General features: G+C 52.5%; 2 protein-coding genes across 2 annotated transcripts; one reads left to right on the plus strand and one right to left on the minus strand.

Moving 5' to 3' along the window:
• Window positions 1-67: 67 nt before the first annotated feature.
• On the plus strand, window positions 68-4793 carry AAMP (angio associated migratory cell protein). Its single transcript, XM_017825343.1, has 11 exons — window positions 68-194; window positions 514-666; window positions 995-1114; window positions 1251-1390; window positions 1484-1628; window positions 1792-1875; window positions 2087-2202; window positions 2561-2664; window positions 3146-3236; window positions 3511-3665; window positions 3931-4793. Exons 1-11 carry the CDS (start codon window positions 107-109, stop codon window positions 4004-4006), a joined length of 1272 nt encoding a protein of 423 aa, XP_017680832.1. The 5' UTR covers window positions 68-106; the 3' UTR covers window positions 4007-4793.
• On the minus strand, window positions 4586-24548 carry ARPC2 (actin related protein 2/3 complex subunit 2). Its single transcript, XM_017825349.1, has 10 exons — window positions 24377-24548; window positions 14641-14675; window positions 13533-13645; window positions 11480-11525; window positions 10712-10898; window positions 10187-10280; window positions 7772-7898; window positions 6282-6382; window positions 5813-5913; window positions 4586-5026 (listed from the first exon to the last, which is right to left on the minus strand). The coding sequence occupies exons 1-10, from the start codon at window positions 24448-24450 to the stop codon at window positions 5002-5004; spliced, it is 903 nt and encodes a 300-aa protein (XP_017680838.1). The 5' UTR covers window positions 24451-24548; the 3' UTR covers window positions 4586-5001.
• Window positions 24549-24557: the final 9 nt, after the last annotated feature.

Genomic DNA, 24557 nt, shown 5'->3' on the forward strand with positions numbered 1-24557 from the left:
GTGCGGGCGCGGGCCGTGGTTAGCTGGAGCGGGAGGGCGGCGGGCGGGGATTGGCCGGGGCGGGGCGTGCGGCGGAAGCGGCGGCGGCGGCGGCGGGCGGGTCGGCATGGAGCCCGCGGAGGGTCCGGGGGCGCTGGGCCTGCACGGCGACGAGGAGATCATCGAGGTGGTGGAGCTGGGCCCACCCGGGCCGGGTGAGATGGGGCGCCCCGCGCCGCGCATCGGGCAGGGCCTGCGGGGGCTCCGGGCTTTCCCGCCGGGGCACCGGGCGCGCTGCGGCCCCGCCCCAGTGCCAGGCCCGGCCGGTATATCCCCTCGGCCTGCGGCCTCTCCCCTCGGCCCTCCCCGGCCCCTTGCCGCTCCCCTGCGCCGGTCTCTTGGCCGCGGCGGCGTCGTGCATCCCCCCGCTGCCCTGTCTCGCGGGGTTCCCCCCGCTCCCGCCGTGCCCCCAGCCGCCCCGGGGTGCCGAGCCGGGCGAGCCGAGAGCCGCGCCTTGACCTTCGCCCTCTGCAGATGACCTGGCCGAGGAGATGGAGGACGTGGACTTTGAGGACGAGGGGGCAGACGAGCCCGATGCCGAGGCTTGGGATTCGGAGGATGACGAGGGGGTAGAGGATGGCATGGAGGCACAGGACGACAGTGAGGTCACGTTCTCTCTCCACTCGGGTGAGTGCTGGGGCCCCCTCGGGACCTGCTCCCACTTTGGCTTTCCCCAGAGCCAGGGGGTGCAGAGGGCCTTGCCAGGCTGCTGTCTCCCAGCCTTTCTGGGATAGCCATCAGTACTTGAAGCTGCCCTGGGTTTGTTTTTGCCTTACACTCTGGCAGAGAAGCTCTTTGGGCCTCCCACCGTGGCAGCTCCTCTCCCATGTGAAGAATCGATTCCCACTGGGTTGGGAGTTCAGCTCACTGACACGGGGTTTGGATCCCCTGGGAGCATCAGGTGAGGCGGGATTGGCCCCTGAGCAATGTAGGCTATCTTTACTCTTCTGTGAAGCTTCTGTTTTCTGCGTGAGCCTCGACCCCAAGACCAACACGCTGGCGGTGACCGGCGGGGAGGACGACAAGGCCTTTGTGTGGCGTGTGAGTGACGGGGAGCTGCTGTTCGAGTGCTCAGGTGAGCCTGAGGCTGTACCAGTGAGAGTTGTGTCCCTTCCCAGCTGTGTCTGACTGGGAGCTGTGCTGGAGCTGTCCTCTTGACCTCCCCACTTCATGGCTTGGCCTGAGCAGTCTCTGTCCCCTGATGTCTCTAGGACACAAGGACTCGGTCACCTGTGCCGGTTTCAGTCACGACTCTGTGTTTGTGGCCACGGGTGACATGTCTGGGCTTATCAAAGTGTGGCGGGTGGATGCCAAGGAGGAAGTGTGGTCCTTTGAGGTGGGGGACCTTGAGGTGAGTGGTGGAAGCCCTGGTGCCGTGGGGAGCTCCTGGGCCAGCGAGGGGGGGACACCTCCTGTGATGCTGCCTGTCCCTCTCTCTGCTCAGTGGATGGAGTGGCACCCTCAAGCCCATGTCCTTCTGGCGGGCACGGCTGATGGCAACACCTGGATGTGGAAGATCCCCAGTGGGGACTGCAAAACCTTCCAGGGGCCTGCATGCCCAGCCACGTGTGGCAGGATCCTGCCTGATGGTGAGGCATGGGGGCTCTCTGGAGTGGAGAATGTCACCGGCTCTGTAGCAGATGCGCACCCCACTGTCACCATCTGCCCTCCTGCTTCTGCCAGTCTGTGCTGAGTGGGAAGTGGAGGGAAGAGGGGGGCTGTGTCCCCATGCACTGTCTCTGTCTCACCCAGGGAAGCGGGCGGTGGTGGGGTATGAGGATGGGACCATGCGCATCTGGGACCTGAAGCAGGGAACTTCACTGCATGTCCTTAAAGGTAGGGAAGAAGTTTATCACCTGGGGTGCTTCCTATCTGGGGAGTGGGCTCTGACCTCTGCCTAGGTGGAGAGGTGGCATCCTCCAAAGCCACTGGTGGCTGCTCCTTGCTGCTGGGGTGGTGGCAGAGGTGGCAGGAGGGTGGGTTTCGAGGCCCACTGGGTTTCTGTGGGGATGACACACAGAGCTCATGCCTGCTTCTCACCCCCCAGGCCAGGATGGCCACCAGGACCCCTTGACGTGTGTGGCCAGCAACCAGGATGGCAGTTTGATCATGACGGGCTCTGTGGACTGTCACGCCAAGCTGGTCAACTCCGCCACAGGCAAGGTGTGTCCGTGTGGGCAGGGCAGAGCCAGGAGCACTGGGGACCCCCCAAGCCCCTGTGCCGGGCCAGAGGCAGAGCCAGGAGCGCTGGGGACCCCCCAGGCCCCCCGGCTGGGCTGGGCTGGTGCACAGCCATCGGCAGCCGGCAGGAGGCGTCCTCGCGCTGTGGGTGGAGCCGGGGCTGGGTGGTTCCACTGGGCTCCTGGAAGGAAGTTTCTCCATTGTTTCCTCCCAGGAGCTGAGGATTTGGGGCCGCGTCTTGGTCTGCTGGGGATGCAGGCTTGGTCCCGGGTAAGGAACGGGATCTCTGTGCGTCTGGATCCCCTTCCCCCCAGGGACTAGTCAGCTTCCCTCCACACAGGTGGTGTGCGTGTTCAAGATGGAGAGCGTGGCCCCTAAGGCACCCATCGGTGAGGGCGAGGAGGCAGAGTCCAATTCGGTGGAGTCGCTGGGCTTCTGTAATGTGTGAGTGTGGGGACAGCCCCTCTTCGGTGCTAGATCTTACAGGAGTTGTCACAGACAGATCCATTTGCATCCTTTGTGCTTGTTCTGTTGCATCTCTCGCCTCTGTCCTCCCTGGCTGGATGTGGAGATCCTGGATCACTTAGGTGTGAGGACAAGGGACACCGGCTGCTCAGTCCTCCTGGCAAATGTTGGGTTTCTGGACTAGCCTGATGGACCATTGTTGGGCCAGGATACCCTCCAGACATGGCTGTTTTCATGCCAGGACATTTTCTTCCTTATTAACCTCGGGCTGGTTGTTGACTCTTGCTGTCCCATTGGCTTTCCTGATTGGGGTGTTTCATGGCTCCGGCCATTGGGTTGTCCTTCATATTCTCAACACACTGCAGCCCTCAGCCCAGGGTTTGCCTTCAACCTGGATCCTTCACACACTTCCATCCCTGCTTCCCCTAGTCCCATGTAATGCCTGTTCCCCTCTCTGCAGGATGCCACTGGCTGCTGTGGGCTACCTGGATGGCACACTGGCTATTTATGATGTCTCCACACAGAGCCTGAGGCATAAGTGCCAACACGAGGTACGGCCCTACCCCCTCTCCCTAGGCCTGGGAGGTGGGCTTTGGGCCTGCTGGAGATCTCTCTCAGAGCCCAGGGGCCAGTTCCTGATTTGTGCTTCTCTCTCAGCCCTGGGCTTCCCCAAAGGCAGCTGCAGTCCCTGCACAGAGGATGTGCTTGGCCCTGGGGGCTGGCTCTCCTGTCTGTGTGGATGGCAGACAACATGGGAGGGAGGAGGGGTTACGAGGGGGGAGCTGAGACTTAGTGGAAGTTCCCACTGTGTCCCCCCCTCCCCAGTCTGGGATTGTGCAGCTGCTGTGGGAGGAGAGCTCGGCCGTGGTTTACACCTGCAGCCTGGACGGGGCCGTGCGGCTCTGGGACGCCCGCTCGGGGAAGATGATCAGCGAGTACCGAGGGCACTCCGCCGAAATCCTCGACTTTGCCGTCAACAAGTGAGCAGGGAATCCCTAGACTCCTTCCCTGCAGGGTGGAGGGACCAGGGGTGGCAGGGGCCTCCAGCCTCAGGAACTCACTTCACGAACTGTCTCTCCTTTGGGTGCCCTTGGGGTTTGGTCCCAAGGTGGGGACAGACACAGGTCCACGCTGAGACTTGAGGGTCTCAAGAGGGAGAGTGTGGCAGTTCAGAGCTGGGCCAGGGGTGTTGGTTAGGGATACCAGAGGTCCCCAGCCCCATATCTGAGCCCTGTCTCCCCACAGGGATGCCTCCATTGTGGTGACCACCTCTGGCGACCACCAAGCCAAAGTGTTCTGCGTCCAGCGCCCCGATCGCTAGAACTGTGCCAAGGGATGGAGTCCCGGCACTGCCCGGCGGCTCGTGTACAGAGGGATGATGGAGATGGTGTCACTACCCTTCTCCAGCGTGTGCTTTGTAATTTTCCAGCCTGCCCTGCTTTGCCCTCCCCATCTAGGGGCCAAGCCTGGGGTTTTGTATGAAGATGACTTTTAATTATATAAATTATTTCACTTAATTGGATGCCATCTACTCTGCTTGTTGAGGGGAAGAGGACCTGGGGAGCTGTGCTCCCTCCTCAGGAATCTCCCTGGCATCCAGTCATGGCCTGAGGATCAGAGGCAGAGACCCCCATCCTAGCTCTCCCTGATAGGGGGAAGGAGGGAGCCAGGGTAGGAGGGAAGGGTGCAGATTGCTATTTGAGGGTAGGAGAATCATGCTCTGTGCAGTCCAGGAGTTTCCTAACAGAACAGGCTATTCCCAGACCTGGGCACAGTACCCCCAAGTTCAACAGAAGTCATTTGTTCCTCAATACAGGAATTACCTCCCTTGGGGCTGTGACTCCAAACACCCCTTCCAGGGCAAGGCCACATGCATTCACAAGCCAAAGCCCCACAGCCCTTTAAGATAGAAAGATCTCCTTTATTAATGAACCCCAACAGTATTTCTTCAGATACAGGAGTTTTGAACTCAAATACTCAGAAGAAAACAAGTTAATATTGCATTATTCTCATAAGAAATACTGCAACTTATTTCCGGTAACATATTGCAAAGCGAAACAGCTTGAAAAGAAAAAAAAAAAATTAAAAAAGAAAAGAAATTAAGTCAATCAAACTGGAATTAAAGTTTTGTTTCTTGGAACGATCAAGTCCTCGCAAGCACAGCTCGTTTCTGCAGATTACTCCCCAAACTGTCGTACAGACCCCGATTGCTTGAAATCCTTATGAGCCCACAGAGGTGCAACATTAAAAGCTACGATTATCGGGTAGCAAGTGCCCCAAACTTCGTCCTCCACGGCAGCCTCAGTGACCCCGGCGTTAACGGGTTGTGAACGTCTTCCCCCTGGAAGGATGCACAGAGAGGTCAGCACGGTCCCCAGGGTGGCTGTGGGGCTTGTGGTGGGGCACACACTGCAGCTGAGCTTTCAAAGCAGGCAGGCACTGCTGGTTCAGAACTCAAAGGTGTTTGTGGCTGCAGAACCAGTGAGAGGGGCTGTGGGGAGGGGCTGCCTTTTGCAGAGGGGACAGCCCTCCTGCCCCAAAGCAGAATGCAAAGGGGACATGCCAGGACACACATTTAGAAAGGACACCAAGGGGCTCTGGGATTAGCAGAGGGTAAGGGACATGAGGGAAACATGTTCACAGAATTGCTCTCCTCCCTCCACTTCACTCTGCTGCTTGTTCACAAGAGTGAGCCAGCCAGCACGGTGGCCCGGGAGCACTCCTGGCCCCAGCCAGCAGCTGCAGGAGCTGCAGACACACCGGGCACAACGACCCAATCCTGTACCCACAAACCCCTAGGGAGGACCTGGCTCCTCCCCCCTCACGAGCTGGAGCTGCCCCCAGAGCTGGCCAGCCAACTCTAATATAACAGGGGAAAAGCCCCACAAATGCCACCATGGGCCTGGGGGGGAAAACACGACACAGTGGAGACACCAGGGCTCACAGGACCTGCTGGCACAGGGTTTTGCCACAGACCCAGCTCCTCAAAGGGCATGCAAGGCAGTAAGCTGTGGGTCACCCCCACAGCACCCCAGCTTTCCCTAAACTGCGGTATGCCAAGCTGAGAAGGAGCGAGCTTGCGGCTGGCAGAGGAGCCCAGACCGCCAAGCCCTGCGTTGCCACTCACGTGATTGTTTTCATTTCTTTCTTCTCTGCGTCTGGACGGGCACGGTTCAGCACCTTGAGGAAATCTGACGTTTTCGCCCTCATACGCGTGTGAATATAGGCCTGTGTTTCATTAGGACAAAACAGGGACACGTCAGGATCTTGTCTTCATAGCTGAGATTTCAAGACATGTCAAAGCCAGGTCACTCTGAACAATTACCCTCATTTCTGTTGCCAGAGAGGAAATAAACCAGATCCAAAAGGGAAAAATCCTACTTTGCTGCTAGAATGGGAAGCAAATAGGCACTGCCTCTGCCCAAGAGCAGGGAGAAGGTGGTGATGCATCACTTGCCACTCCTGCATGACTGGGGAGGGCAAAGCCAGACCTGAGTGAGTTCTCAGGAGGCACCCCTGCCCCATGCTCCTCCCCTGCAGCACCCAGGTCAGATGGGCTGAAGCCACCCTGTGTCCCCCAGCCCCGGCCCTCATACCTTCGAGCACTTGATGTGATAGTGCAGGTAGTCCCGGAATGTGTGGATCAGGTTTATGGTGTTGTCTCTGGCTGCAGCATTGGTGTGACGGGGGAACAGCACTGAAAGAAGAGGCCAACACAGACCATTAGTGCCTCCTGAGGCTACCCAAGGGCTTCAGGATCCTGCAGTGCTGGAAGCTTCCAGGAGTGCTGTTCTGAATGCCTGCCTTGCTCTCTACAAAAAACCCTTTACTATGACACGTCCCAAGATTAAGCAGCATTTAATCTTTATATACAAGGCCTAGGAGCACTTTTCCATATCTCCTACAGCAGCCTGGACACAGCTGTGCAGTCTGTGGGATGCAGGCAAGGCCAAGTGCCCAGAGACGATGGTACTGTAGGAAACTGCATAATGCAGCATCGGTGCTTGGGAGACGCAATCGGAGGAGTCAGCTTGGAGGCAGACCAGAGCAGTCAGGCTGCTCCAACAATTTCAAGATCCAGTCTGCCCTGGGGTCTTGAAATTGTTTGTGGATCTCTCCCTGTCAGCTTGTAACAGAGACAGACTTGGATACAAGTAGGTGGCTCGCTCTTTCCATCAGCTGGTGCTTTGCTAAGTGTCCCACAACCAAGGGCTGAAAGAACTTTTTGTTTGGGTGATGATCTCACCTGAGACTGATAACTGGGAAATTGCGTCTCAACAAGCATGAAGTATGTGCCATCCCAGCCCTGCCATTAGACAGCCCTCCCACAGCTGACAGCTGCTCGGACCTCAGGACACCATTCAAGGAGCACCCTCAAACAGTGCTAACTTCACCTTTCCCTGCAGTGTCTGTGCTCCATCTCTGAGCTCCAAGCTACAGGAACGCTGGCCTGAGAGACCCTAAAGATGCATCCAACCATTGCCCCCAACTTCCCTGGAAGAGACCTACCCCTTTGAACAGGGTAGGGTTTGGACACCTCAGCACTGCTGCCCAGGGGGAAGTGATGGCTCTGCTGGCCACCACCTCTGCAGGCAGGAGAAAGTGGCTTATCAGTGTTTGGTTCACAGCAAAGAGGGAGAGCTGGAGAAGCAGAACTCACTCACTGCCCCACTGCTGCTCTCCAATTGCCCCTGCTGATCAAGTACTGCACAGGTGCCTGCAGCTGAATAACCTACAAATACACTTGCATGAAACCTTTCACAAGAAACCTCCAGTTTCCACAGTATCACAGCAAAGCCACCCTTCCCTTTGCTCTCAAGTACTGAACTTATTTTGTAGGCAGACACTGAACAGCTCACTGTCCACTTCTGTATCTTCTTGCCCACAGCAGAGCTGAGGTCGCCTGATATAGAAAAGGGACACTCCAAAGGGGGTGGACAATACAGAGTGCAACTCTTAAGAGTCCCTGCAGCCCCCAGTGACCCACTTCAGCATTCAGGGAAGGTAAATTCCTTTTTGTTTTTCATGCAGCAGCAGGAACCTCTCTCCTCCCGAGCATGCCCAGGCCTCAGAGCTGTCTGCTTACCAAAGGTGATGTAGCCAATATTGTCGCCAACGGCCGCGTCCGTGTCTTTCAGCTCCAAGGGTGGCTCCCTGTGGCTGAAGAGCACCTGTGGGGCTGTGTGACTGGCCCGGCGACCCTCCTTGAACTCCTGAACAAGACAAAGTGAAGGTGAGTATCACTGCAACCCTTCAGCAACATGCTGGGAAAGCAAATGGGGTTTCCTCACTCCTACAGGGTGATGAGCAGAAGGTTGCCCAGCTTTCCCTGAATGGACAGAGTTCATCAGGCCAAACACCTGGAAAACAAGCCTTTTTCCCAGCAAAACCAGCCCCAAATGGATGGCTATTCTGGGTTTATACATGGCTCTAGTGCAGCCCCTCAGCTGTGTTGGCTTTCAGTGTCACGCCTTTGCCATGGGTGTTTTGTGGAAGGGACACCTCAGTCTGAGCAACCACACAAGACAGCACAGCTCCTGCTGGAAAATCAACACCATCAATGCTTCCAGTGAAAGCGGGCAGTGCCCATCACTCCAGAGGAACGGAAATTCTCAGGGAGGGTTGCAAGGTCTCCATCACACCCAACATAAAGGCTCTGCCATTTGAGAAACCATCTCCCACCAGGAGCCTGCCCAGGCATCAAGAGGCACCTGCAGGGTTTGAAGCTTGTATGTGAAGCTTGCTCTTCTTAATGCTTCTCTACACCTTGAAACAATACCTTCAGGCAGGGAGATCCCTTCCCCCATAGAACCTCTGACAGCAGCACAACCCCCACTTCACAGGAAATGAACTGTCTGCATTTTAGGAATTGTAAGGACCATCCCTACATGGGGCTGGGAATGTCCAGAGACCATTCTCCTGCCCCAAGGCAGGGCAGCCTCCCCTCTGCTTCACTGACCTCCAGCACAGCCTACGAATTATTATCAGCCACCCTTGGCCTCTCCTCTGAGCACAGCTCCCCTGGGAAGGGCAGGAGCATCCATGTCCCTTTTAGAGAACCGAGTAGATTACTGGGATTTCCTTAATGAAATGCTTAGCTTGCACTTCTGCCTGCTTGTGCCAGAGGGTGAAATGGTTCAAATGGCTTCACTGGTTAGTTAATAGTCACATTTTCTCCATGAGAGCCCAGATGAGCAGACACCATGCCCAGCTGCCTTATGCAAGAGCAATAGCTGGAGGGAAGGAGCCAGAGTGACTCAGAGTGGAAATTCTTGTGGCTGGGTAGAGACAGGGTTTGCTGCTGTAAAAACCAAGAACTCGGGACATGGAGACTCCGGGACGGCCGCTGCCTTGAAGCCCTGCCATCTCCCCAGGAGCCTCACTACCCCCACTTTGTTCACATCATGCCTCCTTCCCTGTTTTAAAAGCTGAATTCCAGGCTGAAGGATATGCTGGCGGAGAAAACCTCAAAGCCAGAGCAGATGCCCTGCCTGTAGCAAATGAACACAGTGAACAGAGCTGCAAAATAAGACTTCCATCACAACAGACCCTGTTCTGATGACGCCCAACACAGGTAAACTGGTATCCACCAAACTGGGCCAGTAACTTGCTGTTCAAGAGCCTGTCAGCAGCACAGCCTGGTACCCCTGAATAGGTGGGTTAAAGCTCTTCTATCCCTGGAACACTCTGCAGGGCCCTGCAGGCAGCTCCCCAGGAGGTTCAGCAGACACAGTGAGGCGGGTCAGTGGCAGGGATGAACACACATACCAGCACGCACTGAGCCTCCCCCAGCTGCACACAGATGTTTTAATCTCCACAGGCTGCACACACAGGCTAACAGACATGCAAAGTGTTCACTGCAAGTCTCTCCATGCTTTCCAGCTAAACAGCAGTTGCAAAAGTCAGCTGAGTGCAGAAGTACTTGGCATTAAAACTGGTTCAAGCCTGAAAATACAGTTTATTCATAGCTCTGAAAAACTCAAATTCAAGAGCTGCCACACTGAGCTGCTGAGTCTTTCTGTAGCATTAGCAGGAAGAAACTTCGAGGTGCAGACAACTCTCAGCTCCATCTCAGGCATGGCATGACATTGTCTCACCCTTCCTCTCTCTTTACAGCCTTCCCACCACACTCAGCTCCTCAGCTGGCGCTGGTGATCCCTACACCACAGCCAGCCACACTACAGGGCCTCAACGTGGGGACTGAAGTATTTACTGTGGTCTTTCTCATCTGTAACACATAATATGTTTGATTGTCCAAATGAGCAAAACTATTAATAAAACAGATGCCAGTGCAAGAGCCAGGAAAATACAATGCCTATGCCTATTAACATGTTCTTCCATCCCAGTGCAGCATGGGGCCCCTGCAAAGCATTTACGTGCATTAAACTACCATTGCGCTCACTTCAGCCCAACTTCAGCAGCTTATTCGGCAATGCTGCTTCAAGCAAGAAGGCACCTGAATCGAGGACCAGACCCTTTCCCCGTAATTCAGTTTCCATACCTGCATAAACACCTTTCCGATCACCACGTCATCGTCGTCCTTAAATACTGTGCTGAACACAACTGTGACACGGTCCTTTTTTGCCTCAACATACCTGCAGGTGGGTGAGAGAAGAGAACCCAGATGTGAACAGGAGCTAAGAAGATCAACTGGACAAGGAAGCAACTGTATGACAAGGTCAAGAAGACAGAACAGCCATTCACAGGCCTGGCTGCTGAAAATTTCCCCTCCCCTGAGACAAGTATTTGCAGGGAGCAAAACATTTCTGTTGGGAGTGGCCAGTTCCTCTCCTGCATGCACCCACAAGTGCTGCCACTAACAGAGACTCTTGTGTAACATTCCAGGAACCTGAGGCATGAGTGTTACCCTCGCTGGATACTTGTGGAGCCCAGGACAAGCCCTTATTACTCTACCGAAGTACCAAGCAGTAGGATTTCCTGACTTTCCACCACAACCTACAGCTGTGAGCAGGAACAGAGTCCTGACTGCTGTCCGACACCCATGCTGCTTGGTTTGAACACTTACATTGTCTCATCGTCCCTGTAGTGGATGACTGCTCTTTTTTCTCCTTCTTTGCCCTCTTCCTGGAATTTGAAATACTTCTCAAAGACTGAAGCAAAGCAGTTGCGCTTCAACATGCCGGCTTGGTGCACAATAGCATCCTTGTCTGCGGGAAGGTTCTCCAGGTCGTAGAGCAAAGAGACATTGTAACCTGGGAAGGGACAGCCACCAACCTTAATAATCTATGTAGGGCCTTAATGAAGGCAGAGACATTTTCTCTTTCTAAAGAGACACCTACAGTCCCACCTTTGCCTTAAATTCTCCCAAAAGCCCCAGGGGTGAGTACTTCCCACTCCAAGCATGGCCAGAAGCCATGCCTGAACTCAGCACGTGGTCATGGCAACGCTCCTGGGGCTCCTTCCTGAGCTCCCAGACACACGTGCTGGCTGAACTGCTCCCCAGTTTTTTGCAGTGAGTAGGAAGAGATATTGTCACAGGTAACCATGGTTTTCCTGTGTCTCACAAAGCTTCTTTGAGAAGAACAAAGACCCAAACCCTGAGGAACAGAGGCTTCCCGGAGGAGGGCTGCATAAAGAATTACAGCTTGTGCTGCAAGCTACTTCAGCCCTGACTTACCTAAGCCACCTTTTAAATTGCCATTCATTGCACAGAGAGCCACAGATACCAAGCTCTTCAAGTGCAGCCTTCATATAAGCATTTCTGAGCATTACTTCAGGAATTTTGGAATTGCATTCACACACACACACAGAGTAAACATTATTGCAGGGTTACCTGATTCAGGATTTACCAAGTAGCTTCCATAGACTTTCTTCAATACCTAGAAAAGAAATTAAACATTGAGAGCACAAGCTATCAAGAGTTGTTTCTTCCTGCACGGCCTAAGCCATGTTTGGCCTTCATTTAGAAATATCAAATTACATCACCTGCCTCCCCTAGTCTAAGTGAATTTGGACAAGTATTATGTCACCAACTTCTAGTACTATTGGCTGCTCCTGCTCTAGGGAGAGCTCCCTAAATATCACTGACAGGGGACACACTACATAACAGGACTCAAAACTGGAACTTTTTCAAGTTCCTCCTAGTCTTGAGCTTGCATGATGAAGAAATCCCCTTCCACATAGCAGAGCCTGACAGAACAGATCTGAGGGCTACAACCATTCCTCCCCTTCAAAGGCAGATGCAAAGTGTGCCCAGTCCCTCTCCTCATGGGACGGCAAGTTCGGAGCAGGGGTCAGGTTCACTGTGGCCCGGCGATCACCTGCCCTGTCTCAGCTTATTGCACAGGACAGATGGGCATGGAGAGGAGACTGCCAGGCAGCTTGAATACCTCCCAGAAGCAGAACCGCCTACAACACAGCAGAAACCTTTCTTCAGACATAATCACTGCTGAATTTTACATCAATGGCAATTTCCAACTGAGCCATAGCTCTGTGTCAATGAGGGGGCCGGAACAGGAGGTATTTTACAGGGAAGAACACAACAATGCTGTGGCAGAACTGGCCCTCCTGGGATGACACCCACTACCATGTGGAAAGGATGCACAGGCTCTCTGCATACGAAAACCTCTTCTCAGCAGAGGGCTGCTGCAAGAGATGCCCTTAGCAGGAACCCCACTCTGCATTCTTCACAGTGCGGTTTCACAAAAAAACAGAGCAGAAACAAGCTCCATCATCTCCAGGGAAGTACAGAAAGCAACAGTTTGCAAACTGGAGATTTCAGAATGTAATTTCTATTCAGTCAGCACTTCCAAGGAAGAAGTGCTGCAAGTCCTGCAGAGATCCAGTTTTCCTCTAAAAGTTTAGGAAGTTGCCTTCTACCACTACCACAATGGCTGCTGGTGCACAGTGGTGTCAGCCACTTGACCAGCACAGTGGTTCTCTCAGGATCGCACACTGCACTGAATATGCTGGGAAGGCTCCATCATTTGGGCTGCCTGACTTACTGTTTGCCAGCAGTAATGCCTTCAGTGGCAGACAATGCTGCTCCTAGAAAGCTCTGCATACAGGAACCAGGAAAGCAGGACATTCAGTCTTATCTGTTCTGACTTAGGTAAGTCTTGCAGCCATTTGCAGGAACTCACTTTGGGTTCAAATCATCTGTTTCTCACCTGACTCAAAATAAACTGAGGGAGCAGTTTCCTTGTTTTCTTCCAAGGATAGCCACCCAGAGGCAAAAGCCTGTTGAAGAGCCTTGGGTGAACCTTATTCGCTACCATGTGGAGATTTGAAAACTGACTCAGGAACTGAGTCACACTTCCTGCCTTGCCACCCAACCACAGCTCAGAGAGGCTTCTTCTTTCTACCATAAATGGCCCTCTGCAGCCACAGCCCATTCAACAGGAACTGAGCCTGCAACTCCTCACAGCAGCAGTGAAAAGGGAACCCATCTGCAAATCAAGGTCTGCAAACACAGCAGGAGCCCAGCACTGGCTCTCAAGTGTGGTTAGAGTATGAAGAGAAGCACATGGAACCCCAGATCTGTCTTGGTGCCTTCCTTCACTTGTGGGCTCAACACACCAGTCAGGGAAACTATTTCTATATGGTCAGAGTTCACACTAATTTGGACTTGCAAAATTAGTGATGCCTTTTGCCTTTCAGGCTGTAGAGTCATATAAGATGACTACTTATTCATGAGAGAGTGTGAAGACAATTGCCCTTGTCTTCCTGCAAAGTGGGACTCCTGGTTGGCACAGGGCCGCTCCTTTCATCAGTGTGAGATGGGAGCGCAGATGCTTCTCTGAGGGTCAGATGTTGGATCCATCAACATCGCAAGGGCATTGCTAACCCAGTATTTGTAGGCGTTAGGCCCGGAGATGCTTGCTTACCTCATCAGCACCATGTTCCTGGAGTTCCTTGTAGAATTTCAGAGAAATACTGACCATCACTTTTGTCTTGTCTCCATTGGGGTTTGAAATATGGTAAAGGACTCCATCAAAGTCTAAGAAGCAAGCAAGAAAAATGTGAAGGAACAGGAATCAATTTCCATTTCTGAGGAAGGTTTTCCCTACATGTTCCAGGAACTGCATAAAGCAATACTATTCCTCTTGCTCCAGCCCTCAAACGTACAGCAAGAGAGAAACCCGCAATTAAGGAAAGTGGCAATGTCATGTAGGGAGATCTGTTATCATTCACAGGGCTGAAACAGTTTTGACACCTGTCCCTCACAGAAAGCTTTAGTCTAGTGTCATTTAGCATCCCCGGCAAATCCACTTGTGCTCACAATGCAGGAGGATACAAACACGCAGAGACGGGAACCTTCTGGATGGCCAGCACAGAAAGTGACTGACGTGCCCACCAGGCCAGAGCTGCAGCCTGGAGGAGAAAACATCTCTGCCAGCAAAGGCAGCTCAGCTGCTGCCTGCTGTAACAGCTTCCACTTCACTGCAGAATGGGCAGGGAGGCCAGGAGGCAGGGAAAGGCAACCCTCCAGCAACCCAGCAAGCTCCTTCCCCATGGAGCTCTACAGCTTACACAGGCTCTTGATAACAGAAGCAAAAAAATCAGTTGCTGAATGAGCACTTGAACTTCCTTTGCATTTCTCCTCCTGGAGAGCAAACTTCAGGTGATGAATTCATTTTGCCTGTTATCCTGAGCCAGCTTCCTATCAACCCAAACCAGATGGTGCTAAAGACCTCGTAACAGGGCACCAAGGGCAGGACTGGAGAACAGACTGGAGCTATGTAGCAAGGACACACCAAACAAAGCTCTGCCACCACTGAACTCACTGCTTTGGGGAAGTTCCAGGGAAAGCAGATAGACTGAGAAAATAGTGGGGCAGCCAACAAAGCCCCAGCTCTAGGGATACTGCAGTGTCCACACCGTCTGCACCTGCCCAGCAGTATGGGCTGAGGTTGGGCAAACCAGGTGCAGCTGTGGGTGGACTGTTTGAGCCAGTCCTTTGTTCAGAGAAGTCAAGAGAGCTGCAGAGCTTACCTGCAAATGTTACTTCTACTGCCTCTGGTTTATTTCTAAAAAGCAAAGAAAACAAAGGAGATGAGAACTCAAATAGCAGCCTCCAAGCTGTGAAGGAAAGAGGATTAATTTCCATGCCTTATTTCTCACAAGCAGCTCTTCCTGAAAACCCTCCTATCTCCTGCTGTTCAACTAGTACATAACCTTAAACAAGAGATCTTGGATTTCTCCTCATTCCCATAAGCATGAGCTTTATTCCAGATGACATAAAATAGACATTGAAGCTGGGACAGGTTGTTATTATTTGTAGTTTATTAATAGATTTTGGCATCACAGATTTCCAGTTAGAACTGAGAAAGCTGCTCGTCACTAAGAAGTTCATTTTCACAAGTGCACTCTCTGTACAGATCAGTCATAACACAGGTTTGGGGTCAGAGGCTCTTTTGTAAGGTCCTGCAATACCAGTTCGTGGAAGGGGCTGAGTAATCCTTCCTGACACAGTATCCCCTTTCCATCAACACCAGCTCTGCAAATGCGTTGATATAAGTCACTTGCAGAGAAGACCCCTTTTCCAAGTCCAGGGCTAGGAGCAAACCACAGAAGGAAACTGTCCAGGAGTGAGTTTCATTCTGCCCCCCTTCCAAAACGCCCCAACACTTTGCCAACAACCTCTGCAGGAAAAACTGTAGCTCTGGGTTTGCTCTAACACTGCCCTGAGTGGCCTCTGGGATCCCTCAGCAGCAAAGCCCCTCGCAAACCAAAGGCACACCACATCTTACACTATGAAGATTAAACTACATCTTAACAAACCCTATTTCCAGGTTGTCCATGATCTGTAGAAGAGTAGGACCCCATGAAAGATGTAACTGCTTCTGGAAAGTAATTTTTTGGGACTGGCACTACATAATGGCTTTCACAGCTCTGAGGGGACTGGTATTATATAGGTCACTCTCCAGCAAGGAATGATGCAAAGGTATCTCCACTGCTGAGAGCAGGGGTGAAAAATGAGCAGGGGTAAAAATGGCAGTCTGATACTGTTGTTTCACATCATATCTCCACTTATCTTTCAAAAGTGGGTGGTAATTAACAGAGTACAGGCTAATGCTGCTGCTAACATAAATCTAGTCTCTAACAGTTCATTCATACCTGTCTGAACCAACATAGTGAAATAACTCCTTAAACCAAAGCCTGTGATCTCAGCTATGTTGCTGCTGCTGCCCAGAGACAAGCTTCAACCTTTTTGCTGAAACTTGTTCTGTCCACACACTCGTATGGTGCTGGGTACTGGCTACACCTCAGTACATACGCTGAGAAAGGGGGAGGGAAGTGATGATTCAATATCTACTTTCCCAAATCGTATTCTGTAAGGATTTAAATGATTTTATCTCAGCAGAAAATACTGTTCTTTCATCAGCTTTTCTGCAGTCAGCCTTGCTCCTGGAAGGCAGAAATGACCACAATGTGCTAAAACTCAAGTTGGGCAATACAAGAGAGACTAAAGCACTGAACATCACTGATCCCAGCCCATGCACCGAGTCAACATTTTACTCTAGTGGAAAGGGAGGAATTAATCCCCAGACAGAGATCCTAAGTAGAAATGATGAGGTGTTGCTGCTTCTTGAAAGTGATTACCTGTGAAAGGCAACAGCTCTTTTTTGTCTGAAGACTGGGGAGCCTCTGTCTTTTGTGCCACATCCCTGAAGATAAAAACCACACACTTGAAAGAAGCAGTGCGAGCGCACCCAAAGCAGGTCCTTTAGTTTAAGAGTTGTGCCAGCTACCTGTGACCTCTCTTGCTTTCATCTCCACTTCCCAGCTGGGCCTGAGACAGGCTCAGTGGACATCCCTGGTGACACATTTAGCTCAGGCTCTTGGAAAGGGGAGCAATTCCCCAAGCTGCATCCAAGGCATTTCTGCTCACCGAGGACTGCTCAGAGCAAAGATGAAAGAAAATCCCACTGATCCCACTCGGTCAGTAGATGCAGACATCTTCTTTTAGAGCACCACACTCAGACGTGGGAATCAGCTTGGATGGCAGTATACATTTTTATAAAAAAAGAAACCTATGTAGGAAGCTTTAAAGATAGCACAGCCAGGCACATGAGAGCTAGGAATATTAAAGAGGAGACATCCTTAAACCCCTGTTCCATCTTCTCAGAGTTATGCCTTTCAAACCCCATTTCCCATGCACATGGAGCTGACACCTCCCGGAGCGCCGGCTCCCAGAACAGTCCTCCGAACACAGCACCTCCCTCTCATAAATGCAGGGAAGCAGCTGACAGCCAGCGCACTGGAGTGGTTTTGCCGAGAAAGGACAATTCCCTGTTTGCCCGCCCAGTATCTCGGGGGATGGTAGGAAGATCACTGGTCGCATTATTGAAGAAGCCGAGGAGACCACGTACCCGGAGCCGGTTGATGGCTCTGCACGAGAGCCTTTGTTCTGCACACAAAAGCTCACCGCTAGCACGGCCGGTTTTGGGCCGGTCTTCCGCAAGCATCTTCTCTTACAGAAGTTATTTTAACGCTGATTTCCCAAGTGGCTCAGTTCCGGTACTTGGGGATGCTGAGGAGGGGAGATATTTAAGGGAAAAGCAGGTAACTGGGCAGAACTTCGGGTGCTGAATATTCAACTGCTTCCCGGCACAGCCTCACTGAAGCGAGAGCTCACGTGAGAGGAATACAGAGCTCCTCGCAGCCACGCTGGCGCAGTCACCTACGGCACGGTGAGTTTTCTGCCTCGCCGGGCACACACCTGAGTAACCCAGGCCTGGCCTGGCCCAAGGGAGGACAGGGAGTGTGGCTGGGAGCAAAGTGAGCTCTCTTAGCCTTTCACAGTTAAAGAGCTTTACAATCGGAAAGTTTAAAGTGCTTCTATTTATTTCTCTGGCTCATCTCACCATAACTACCCTGGCTACTTGAAACGTTTCTACAACAGAAAAACCACCCCTTTTGCTACCTGAATTGTGGTTCCCCCAACAAGAAGTCCCCAGGCAGAAGACAGAGGAGCTCAGCAGCATCTGTACTTTCTGGATGAGTGACAGTGCTGCAGGTCTCACGCACATGATCACTTCCCCTCGACCTTCCACCAACCTTATCTTCCGCTCACAGAAATAGCAGTGGAGATGTGCTGAACACCCTGTGGAGGCACAGCGTGTCCTCTCTGTGTTCAGCCCTCCCTGCTCTTGCAAAGGCTCAGCGCAGAGGATGCACAGCACGCCTGGGACCAAGCCTGCATCACTGCAGGGTGGGTACCCCTTACTGTCAGGTTAGTGGCGCAATCCCAAAGAGCTCTGCTTGGTCCAGCATGCTCTGGCATCCCGTGCCTCTGTGACGAGACTCTCCACACCCACAGTGGGAATTGGCAGTTTAGCAGCTCGGTGCAGAGTGACTCTAAATCCCAGCCATCTGTAAGTCCCAGCCAGACTGTAAATCCCAACCGGGCAGACAGGAGTTCAGTATTTGGGGTTCACTTCTACCCCTGATTCAAGTATCTGAGAAACAGACTAAGCCTAGCTAGGCTCAGAGGAATTCAGACAGAACAGCCCATCCACTCCTGGGGCAGAAAGCTGCTGTGACCCCTGCAAGCTCCTTACCCATCAATGCTACCTGAACCACAGCCTCCCCCCGTAATCTTCCCTATTTGCTACCCTCTGTCCCAAATGGATGATAAAACCAGCTCCTAGCAGGAATAACTTAATGGCTTCTCTCTGCACTAAACACTGAATCCAGACCAGACCTTTCTGCAAACCCCTGCCTGAACTCTGATGCTAAAATGGCAGCTGTTCCCAGCAACAGCAGCAGTCCGTTTTCTGATAACACTTATCAGGTTTGAAGTCAAATCCACACCAAATCCCACCTGCCCTCTGCTTGTAACAATAAAAGACCCTGACAGGTTTTATGTCTTCTTGCCTGCATTCCTCCTATTCATCTCCAAATGGCTCCTACACCCTGTCTATCTAATACAGAACCAGTTCCAAATCAGATTTTTCACCCCGGCAGAACATCCATGTAGAGTCACAGTGCCCGTGGAGAGATGCCAGTGAGCACTTAAGAGCAATAGCAAATCTTTTTTCTGACAGCATTTCCTCTATTTTGACTCTGACAACTTCCAAACTTCCTTGTTTTATTCTCAGGCCACAGATGCACTTAGCCATTTGTTACAATAAATTTAAGACCAATGAAGACTTATAATGATTATACAGAGCCTTCATCTTCTGTATTAAAAAGACCTAGCTGCAAATTTGGCTGACAACCATAATGAAGCATTTCCACATCACAATTAAGGCCTGTACCCAATAATGGAGAATGGCAATTATTTTAAAAGCTGCAGGCATGCAGATACTCTAATCTCTTGCCCCAAAGGAGGCGGGGAAAAGGGGTATTTCAAAGCTTAAAGCTTCAAGCAGAGCTTTCACATCACTGGAGTCGACACACAGTTTGGATAAAGTGAGCCAGATTCAGTGACAGACTGCAGGCTCTTGCTACAGAAAGGTCACCCCAATAAAAAAAACTATGAGCAGTGTCTAAAATTATCTGAACAGTGCCTCCACTCCTGAGCCCTGCTCAGCTAACAAAAGCTTCCCTACGTAAGCCGCAGGAGCATAAGTAATCAAAGAGCTCCCATAGCTCTGGCAGCACACCCACCACGAACTCGAGCAGGAGTGCTCTGTCAGGCACAGAGCAGTGTACGGCACCCCCACACGTGCCAGCTCTCCCCTCTCAGTTAGGTGATCTCCTCGTGCCCAAGCTTTTCCCTTGATATGTGCCCAATAGCCTGGAGGAGGCTGGCTGGTAGGAAGGCAGTGGGATTCACAGCAAAGCACAGCTGGTCCTGCAGCACGGAGGCACAGGCAGATCCCCTTCCAGCCAAGTATTCGTTCCAGTTGTGGGTAGGGAGTCCACAGTTCCCCACTGCAGTGATCCAGAACTGTGGCAGATCTTTGGGGAAGGGCCTCATTTTGCACACAGTATTCACTGTTTCTTTAGCATAGTGATGGATATCTACTCTTCTCTGGTGTCAACCACTGGTGGCTGCAGCAAGAACCACTCTCTGAGGATAAAACAGCGCAGGCTCCTCTTGGGAACCCAAGATGAAAACTGAAGATGGAGATATGACAGAACCACCTGTGAAAGCATAACACTTCACAGATCTCGCTTCTCTTCCCTCCTGTGCTGTTGCTCGAAAGCAGAGCACTGCCTAGTTCCAGCCAGAGGTGGTTCACAATCCACCATTAATGCAGTCACCTTCCCTGGTGGCTGAAGCAGGATGTGTTTTGTCTCAGAAGCTATGCTCAAACACCTACAGCACCCTCAGTGAACGTGGACAGCCAGGGTGTACAAGTGCTGCCCATGCCAGCTGAACCCAAGGGTACCGCTTTCTGCCAGCACCATCGCCTGAGCACACATCAGAGTCAGGCAGGTTGAGTTTCAGCAGGTGAGGTTGTGGGGGGAGATGTGCAGCTCCAGGCTGGGCTTGTGAGGACAATGAGCCAGCACCTGCCACTGCTGCTGAAGGAGGGAGACCTGATCCCTGATCCGTGGCTGCACCATGGCAAGCAGTTGTCAGACAACGAACGGGATGAGGAAACTCATTTAGGCTAAAAATACCCAGTTTTGCCTGTTTAATTTTAACCTAGGTCACTTCCCCAATCCTGTTTCCCTTGAAGCCACAAAAACGCCTCTGTCAGCAAGAAGGAAGGGGTAGCAGAGGAACAATCTCTGGTTTTGATGGGGCTGCTGAGGATTCCTGAAGCACCAGACCCACGTATGGCCACAGCCACTCTTGCAGGGAGTTTCTTAGTGGTGCCCTGCAGAACTCAAAGCTCCTCGACCCTCCCAGCACAACCGACAGCCTCCAGATGCTCCTTGGTCTCCCCATCATGAACTCACTTTGCATGTCACATCACAAACACCAAGTTCACACTGCCTGGTTTCACCCAGGGCTCAGCCTCGCTGTCTGAAAGGCTCAGCTCCGCAGCCCACGAGCACCAAGTGACCGCAGGCGGGAAATACCATCAAGCAGGCGGGTGCAGCTTCAGCCCAGCTCACAGGAACTGCTCCGCACCAGGGAAGTTCAGGCTTCAGCTGATTTCCTATGCAGCTAATAGTCATGAAGCTTTGCAGATTTGTACCTACTAATAGCTGTAAAGAAACCAACAATTTGATTTGAGATTCTCTTCCCTCCACCCCCGACCCAGGAAAAGGCACACTGTTCTCCAACTATGCAAATTTGTTTTCTTTTGCACAGTGGGTAAAAAATAAGTAACGGTTTGAGATTGATGATTAATTTGCCAAAGATTTAGGGCAAGCTATGTATGATTGGAAAATCAAACCCTGAGAACAAAGCCCTGTGCCACACTTTCACTGGGATCAGTTAAATTAGAGCAGGACAAAACTGGATAGCAAATCTGTTTTGGGAAGGTGTTCCTCCCTGGGTGCTAAACAGAACAAGTATTCACCAGACACAGAAGACAATAATCAAAATGTTTTACACTTACAGTGTTTGTGGGGGTTTTTCCTGTCTGTGTGGTTAGCAAAGGGAAGCAATGATGAGAAACAAAAATTTCCAACTGGTAGAGCTCATGCCCTCACATCACATTTCTATCAGAAATGGGAAAACCCACCTGTGACTCCAGCTTCTAGGCAACTTCCCATGTACAAACGAATTAGTGAAAAGCTTATGGAACAGTTTATTCTCTTGACACCTACAAAAGCTTTTGAGCCACCCTCATTTCAACACACTTATTTCCATGTACTGACCAGGTATTCCCACACTGCATCAGTTCAATGCTTGAAGGCTTCAGCAGCAAATTCCTAACTCAAGTTATTTCAACAGATTCTGGTAGGTTTAGACCTTTATTTTAAAATGTGGTTGGTTTAAGAGAGTGGATTTAAACCAAGAAATTACAGTATTAAATAAAGAAAAAAAACAACAGATGCATTTAAGTCCATAATCTGCTACCACCTTGATCTAAATATCACCTTTCAATGGTGGCTGTCCAAGGAGGTGAGATATTATCCCATTTACAGGTGGATGCTGCCAAGCACCAAGGACCTTGTCAAGGGAGGACTCTCAGAGGTGGGTTAGGCCCTGCCTAAAGTTCTGCTCTCTATTCGAAGTCCTGCCAAGGCACCTTCCATGCTGGGAACTCCAGGGACAGCTGACGAACCTCCAAGCAGAGCAGATTGGAACATACAATATACAACAATAGTGTTACGGCAGTAAATAGCTCCAAGTTCTAGATGTGACCTAGTTCTATATGACATGGTGAAATGTGGAGTGTCTCCCACCTGACAGTCCAGGAAAGCTCTGTAGGGACCTGCCATACCACGGCCACACTGCAGCCATGGGAAGCAGAGGGGAATGACATGGCCCACGTCACAGGGCAAGTCTCTGGCAAAGGACTTGGAAAGAAACCCCACCCTGCCCCACTCCCAGGCTGTTGCTGAAGCCACCAGGCACACCTGGCTCCAGGACAACCACTGTGGACCAATCCCTGCATTGCATCTGCCTGCCGCACTCCTGGGTTAGAGCAAATAATGCAAACCCAACTCTGCCCCGGTGTCCTGACTCGCTCCTCCCAGTCACTGAATCCTTCAAGGCTCGACCTTGCCCTGACTGTCCTGTCTTCTTCCCCAAGACACACCTTGGAACAACCATCACCAAAACAGTGAAGTACATGAAATCCCTTCCTGCCTCCAGGATGAGCACCACAGGAACGAGCCCAGAGCTGTGGCCGTAGGGAAAAGAAATTTCACATGAATAAATATTGCATAACACCCATTCCTTAGAAAAGAGAGAAAAAAAATGCACCTCACTGTGCTGCACTTGCCTGGACAGAAGGATCCCAAGCACAAGCACATAAGAAAATGCAGAAGTAAACAACTTCCTCACCTCCAGCTACACACTCATGACACAAAACTTATCTAGAAATGACATCCAAAGAACACAACATGCCATAGATGACTAAGAGGCAGAAGCAGAGCACCATCAGCTGTGCTACGGATCGATCCAGGAACAATTGGTATGTCAGGAAAGCGTGCCAACGCGCAAGTGAGGTGGCTCTGCTGCACAGCAAAATGGAAAATTTGGGAGTCTGCAGGCTGGTGCAGGGCGAGCAACGCCAGTTCTGCTCACATGGAGTCAGGGTTTTGGGGTGCATTTAAACCTGCAAACTGCCCCCTCCACATTCACACCAACACAGGGACACACACACATTCTTCTCTCTCCAGCAGGAAGAGTGTCTCGGAACGGACTTGTGATGGACAAGCTGTCCTGACGCACACTATTAACCTTGGTACATGCTGTACTTTCTAATGGATGCAGCTGCAATGCCACAGTGGGCACCTGGGAGCTCTCTCTTCCCAGTTTGGTGCCTGTGCTCCAGGGAAACCTGTTGCATTACATGATCAGTCTCAAGAAGAATCAACATATGGGAGCAGCTTGGCTATCAGCAGCCCGTGAGACTATTTTATGAAAAAATCACCAAAACACCAACCTGAGCAAGAAGTCAACTGAGAGTGTGGGGAAAGCAGAGGAAGTGGCCTCTGTCAATGTTTGGCATACAAAAGGTTGAGAGCTTCAAAAAATCGCTGGAGAAAAAGGTGACACAGAAAAAGGCACCTGCCTGGGGGGTGGTCCTTTCCCGGAGCAGCCTGAGCTGTGCTCTGTGAGGCGCCAGAGCAGGCTCCACCCCAGAGATAACACCACGGCACTTTGACTCTCAAGGCTTAGTCTCTGTACAAAGGTGTCTCGGCCAGCACACAGAGCAGCGAGCCCACAGGCAGCTCGGTGGTAGATTCATACGTTCATATGCAGGGACTTCCTTCCAAGCTAAGCTGTGCCTTCACAAGGATCTTTACAGCCCTGGTGCAACACTCACAGTAAAAAATCACCAGCTTCCCAGGGACTAAACTGTCCCAGCAGAGACGCAGGTGCAAACCAGACCCCCCAACCCACACCCAAGGCCAGGACACCCACCAGGCTGGCACCAGGGGCCGTGGCTGACCCGGGGGCCTGCATCCCTCCTCCTCGAGAAAGCAAAGAGGGAGAAAGCTGGAATGTGCTCCCCACCCCCAAGGTGAAAGGCCGAGGCCGCGACTCGGCACCACAGGCTTCCTGTTCCTCGGCTCCCCCCACACATTCGGTACCAGCGCTGGCATCACGCCGATGAAGTCTGCACTACCCAAAGCAAACACCCCTGCAAACCCACATTCCTCCCTTCCCAACTTCCTCCTTGTTCAGGCCCTGTCCTCCAGCTCTGCCTCCTCAGCTCATCTCAACACTGCGATGTCAAACACCCTTCTCGGATCCCTCCTGCTCCTCCGGAGCTCCCTACTGCCCCATCAACCACCCCACCCAGCCCCACTCTCCCCTCTCCACTGTCTGTCCGGCTCTGCTTCTTCATTCCCCAGGTCTTCCCTCTGCCCATCCCCGCCGCCCCCAGCTCAGCTTCCCCACCCCGACCACCCTCCTCCCAGCCCCCGCACCCTGCCGGCCCCCACCCCGTGCCCGCTCTGCCCTCCCCGCTTCCCGGGTAGCTCAGTGCTCGCCGGCCCGGTGCCACCCCCCGTCACGCTCTAGCCCCCCATCCTGCCTTGTCACCATCCCCACCCTCCCCCGGCACGCCTCGCCGGCCTCTGCCCCGTGCCCGGGCGGCGGGCACAGCTCCAGCCCCGCTCAGCCGTCGCCGCGCCCCCGCCCCTCCCTCAGCCCGCGGCCCCGTCCCCGCCCCGCCCCGGCCCTCCCTGCTCCTACCCGGCGGCCGCGCCCTCGAACTTGAGCGTGAGGGTCTCCTCGATGATGCGGTTGTTGACCTCGAGCAGGATCATGTCGGTGCCGGGGGGGCTCTGGGGGAGCCGAGCCCGCTGCGCGCACCGGGGACCCGCCCGACCCTGCGCCGCCGCTTCCGCTCTCGCGCGCGCGTCACGTCCGGCCC

The sequence above is a fragment of the Lepidothrix coronata genome, unplaced genomic scaffold, assembly GCF_001604755.1.
Source record: "Lepidothrix coronata isolate B3197 unplaced genomic scaffold, Lepidothrix_coronata-1.0 Scaffold118, whole genome shotgun sequence".
Lineage (NCBI taxonomy): Eukaryota > Metazoa > Chordata > Aves > Passeriformes > Pipridae > Lepidothrix > Lepidothrix coronata.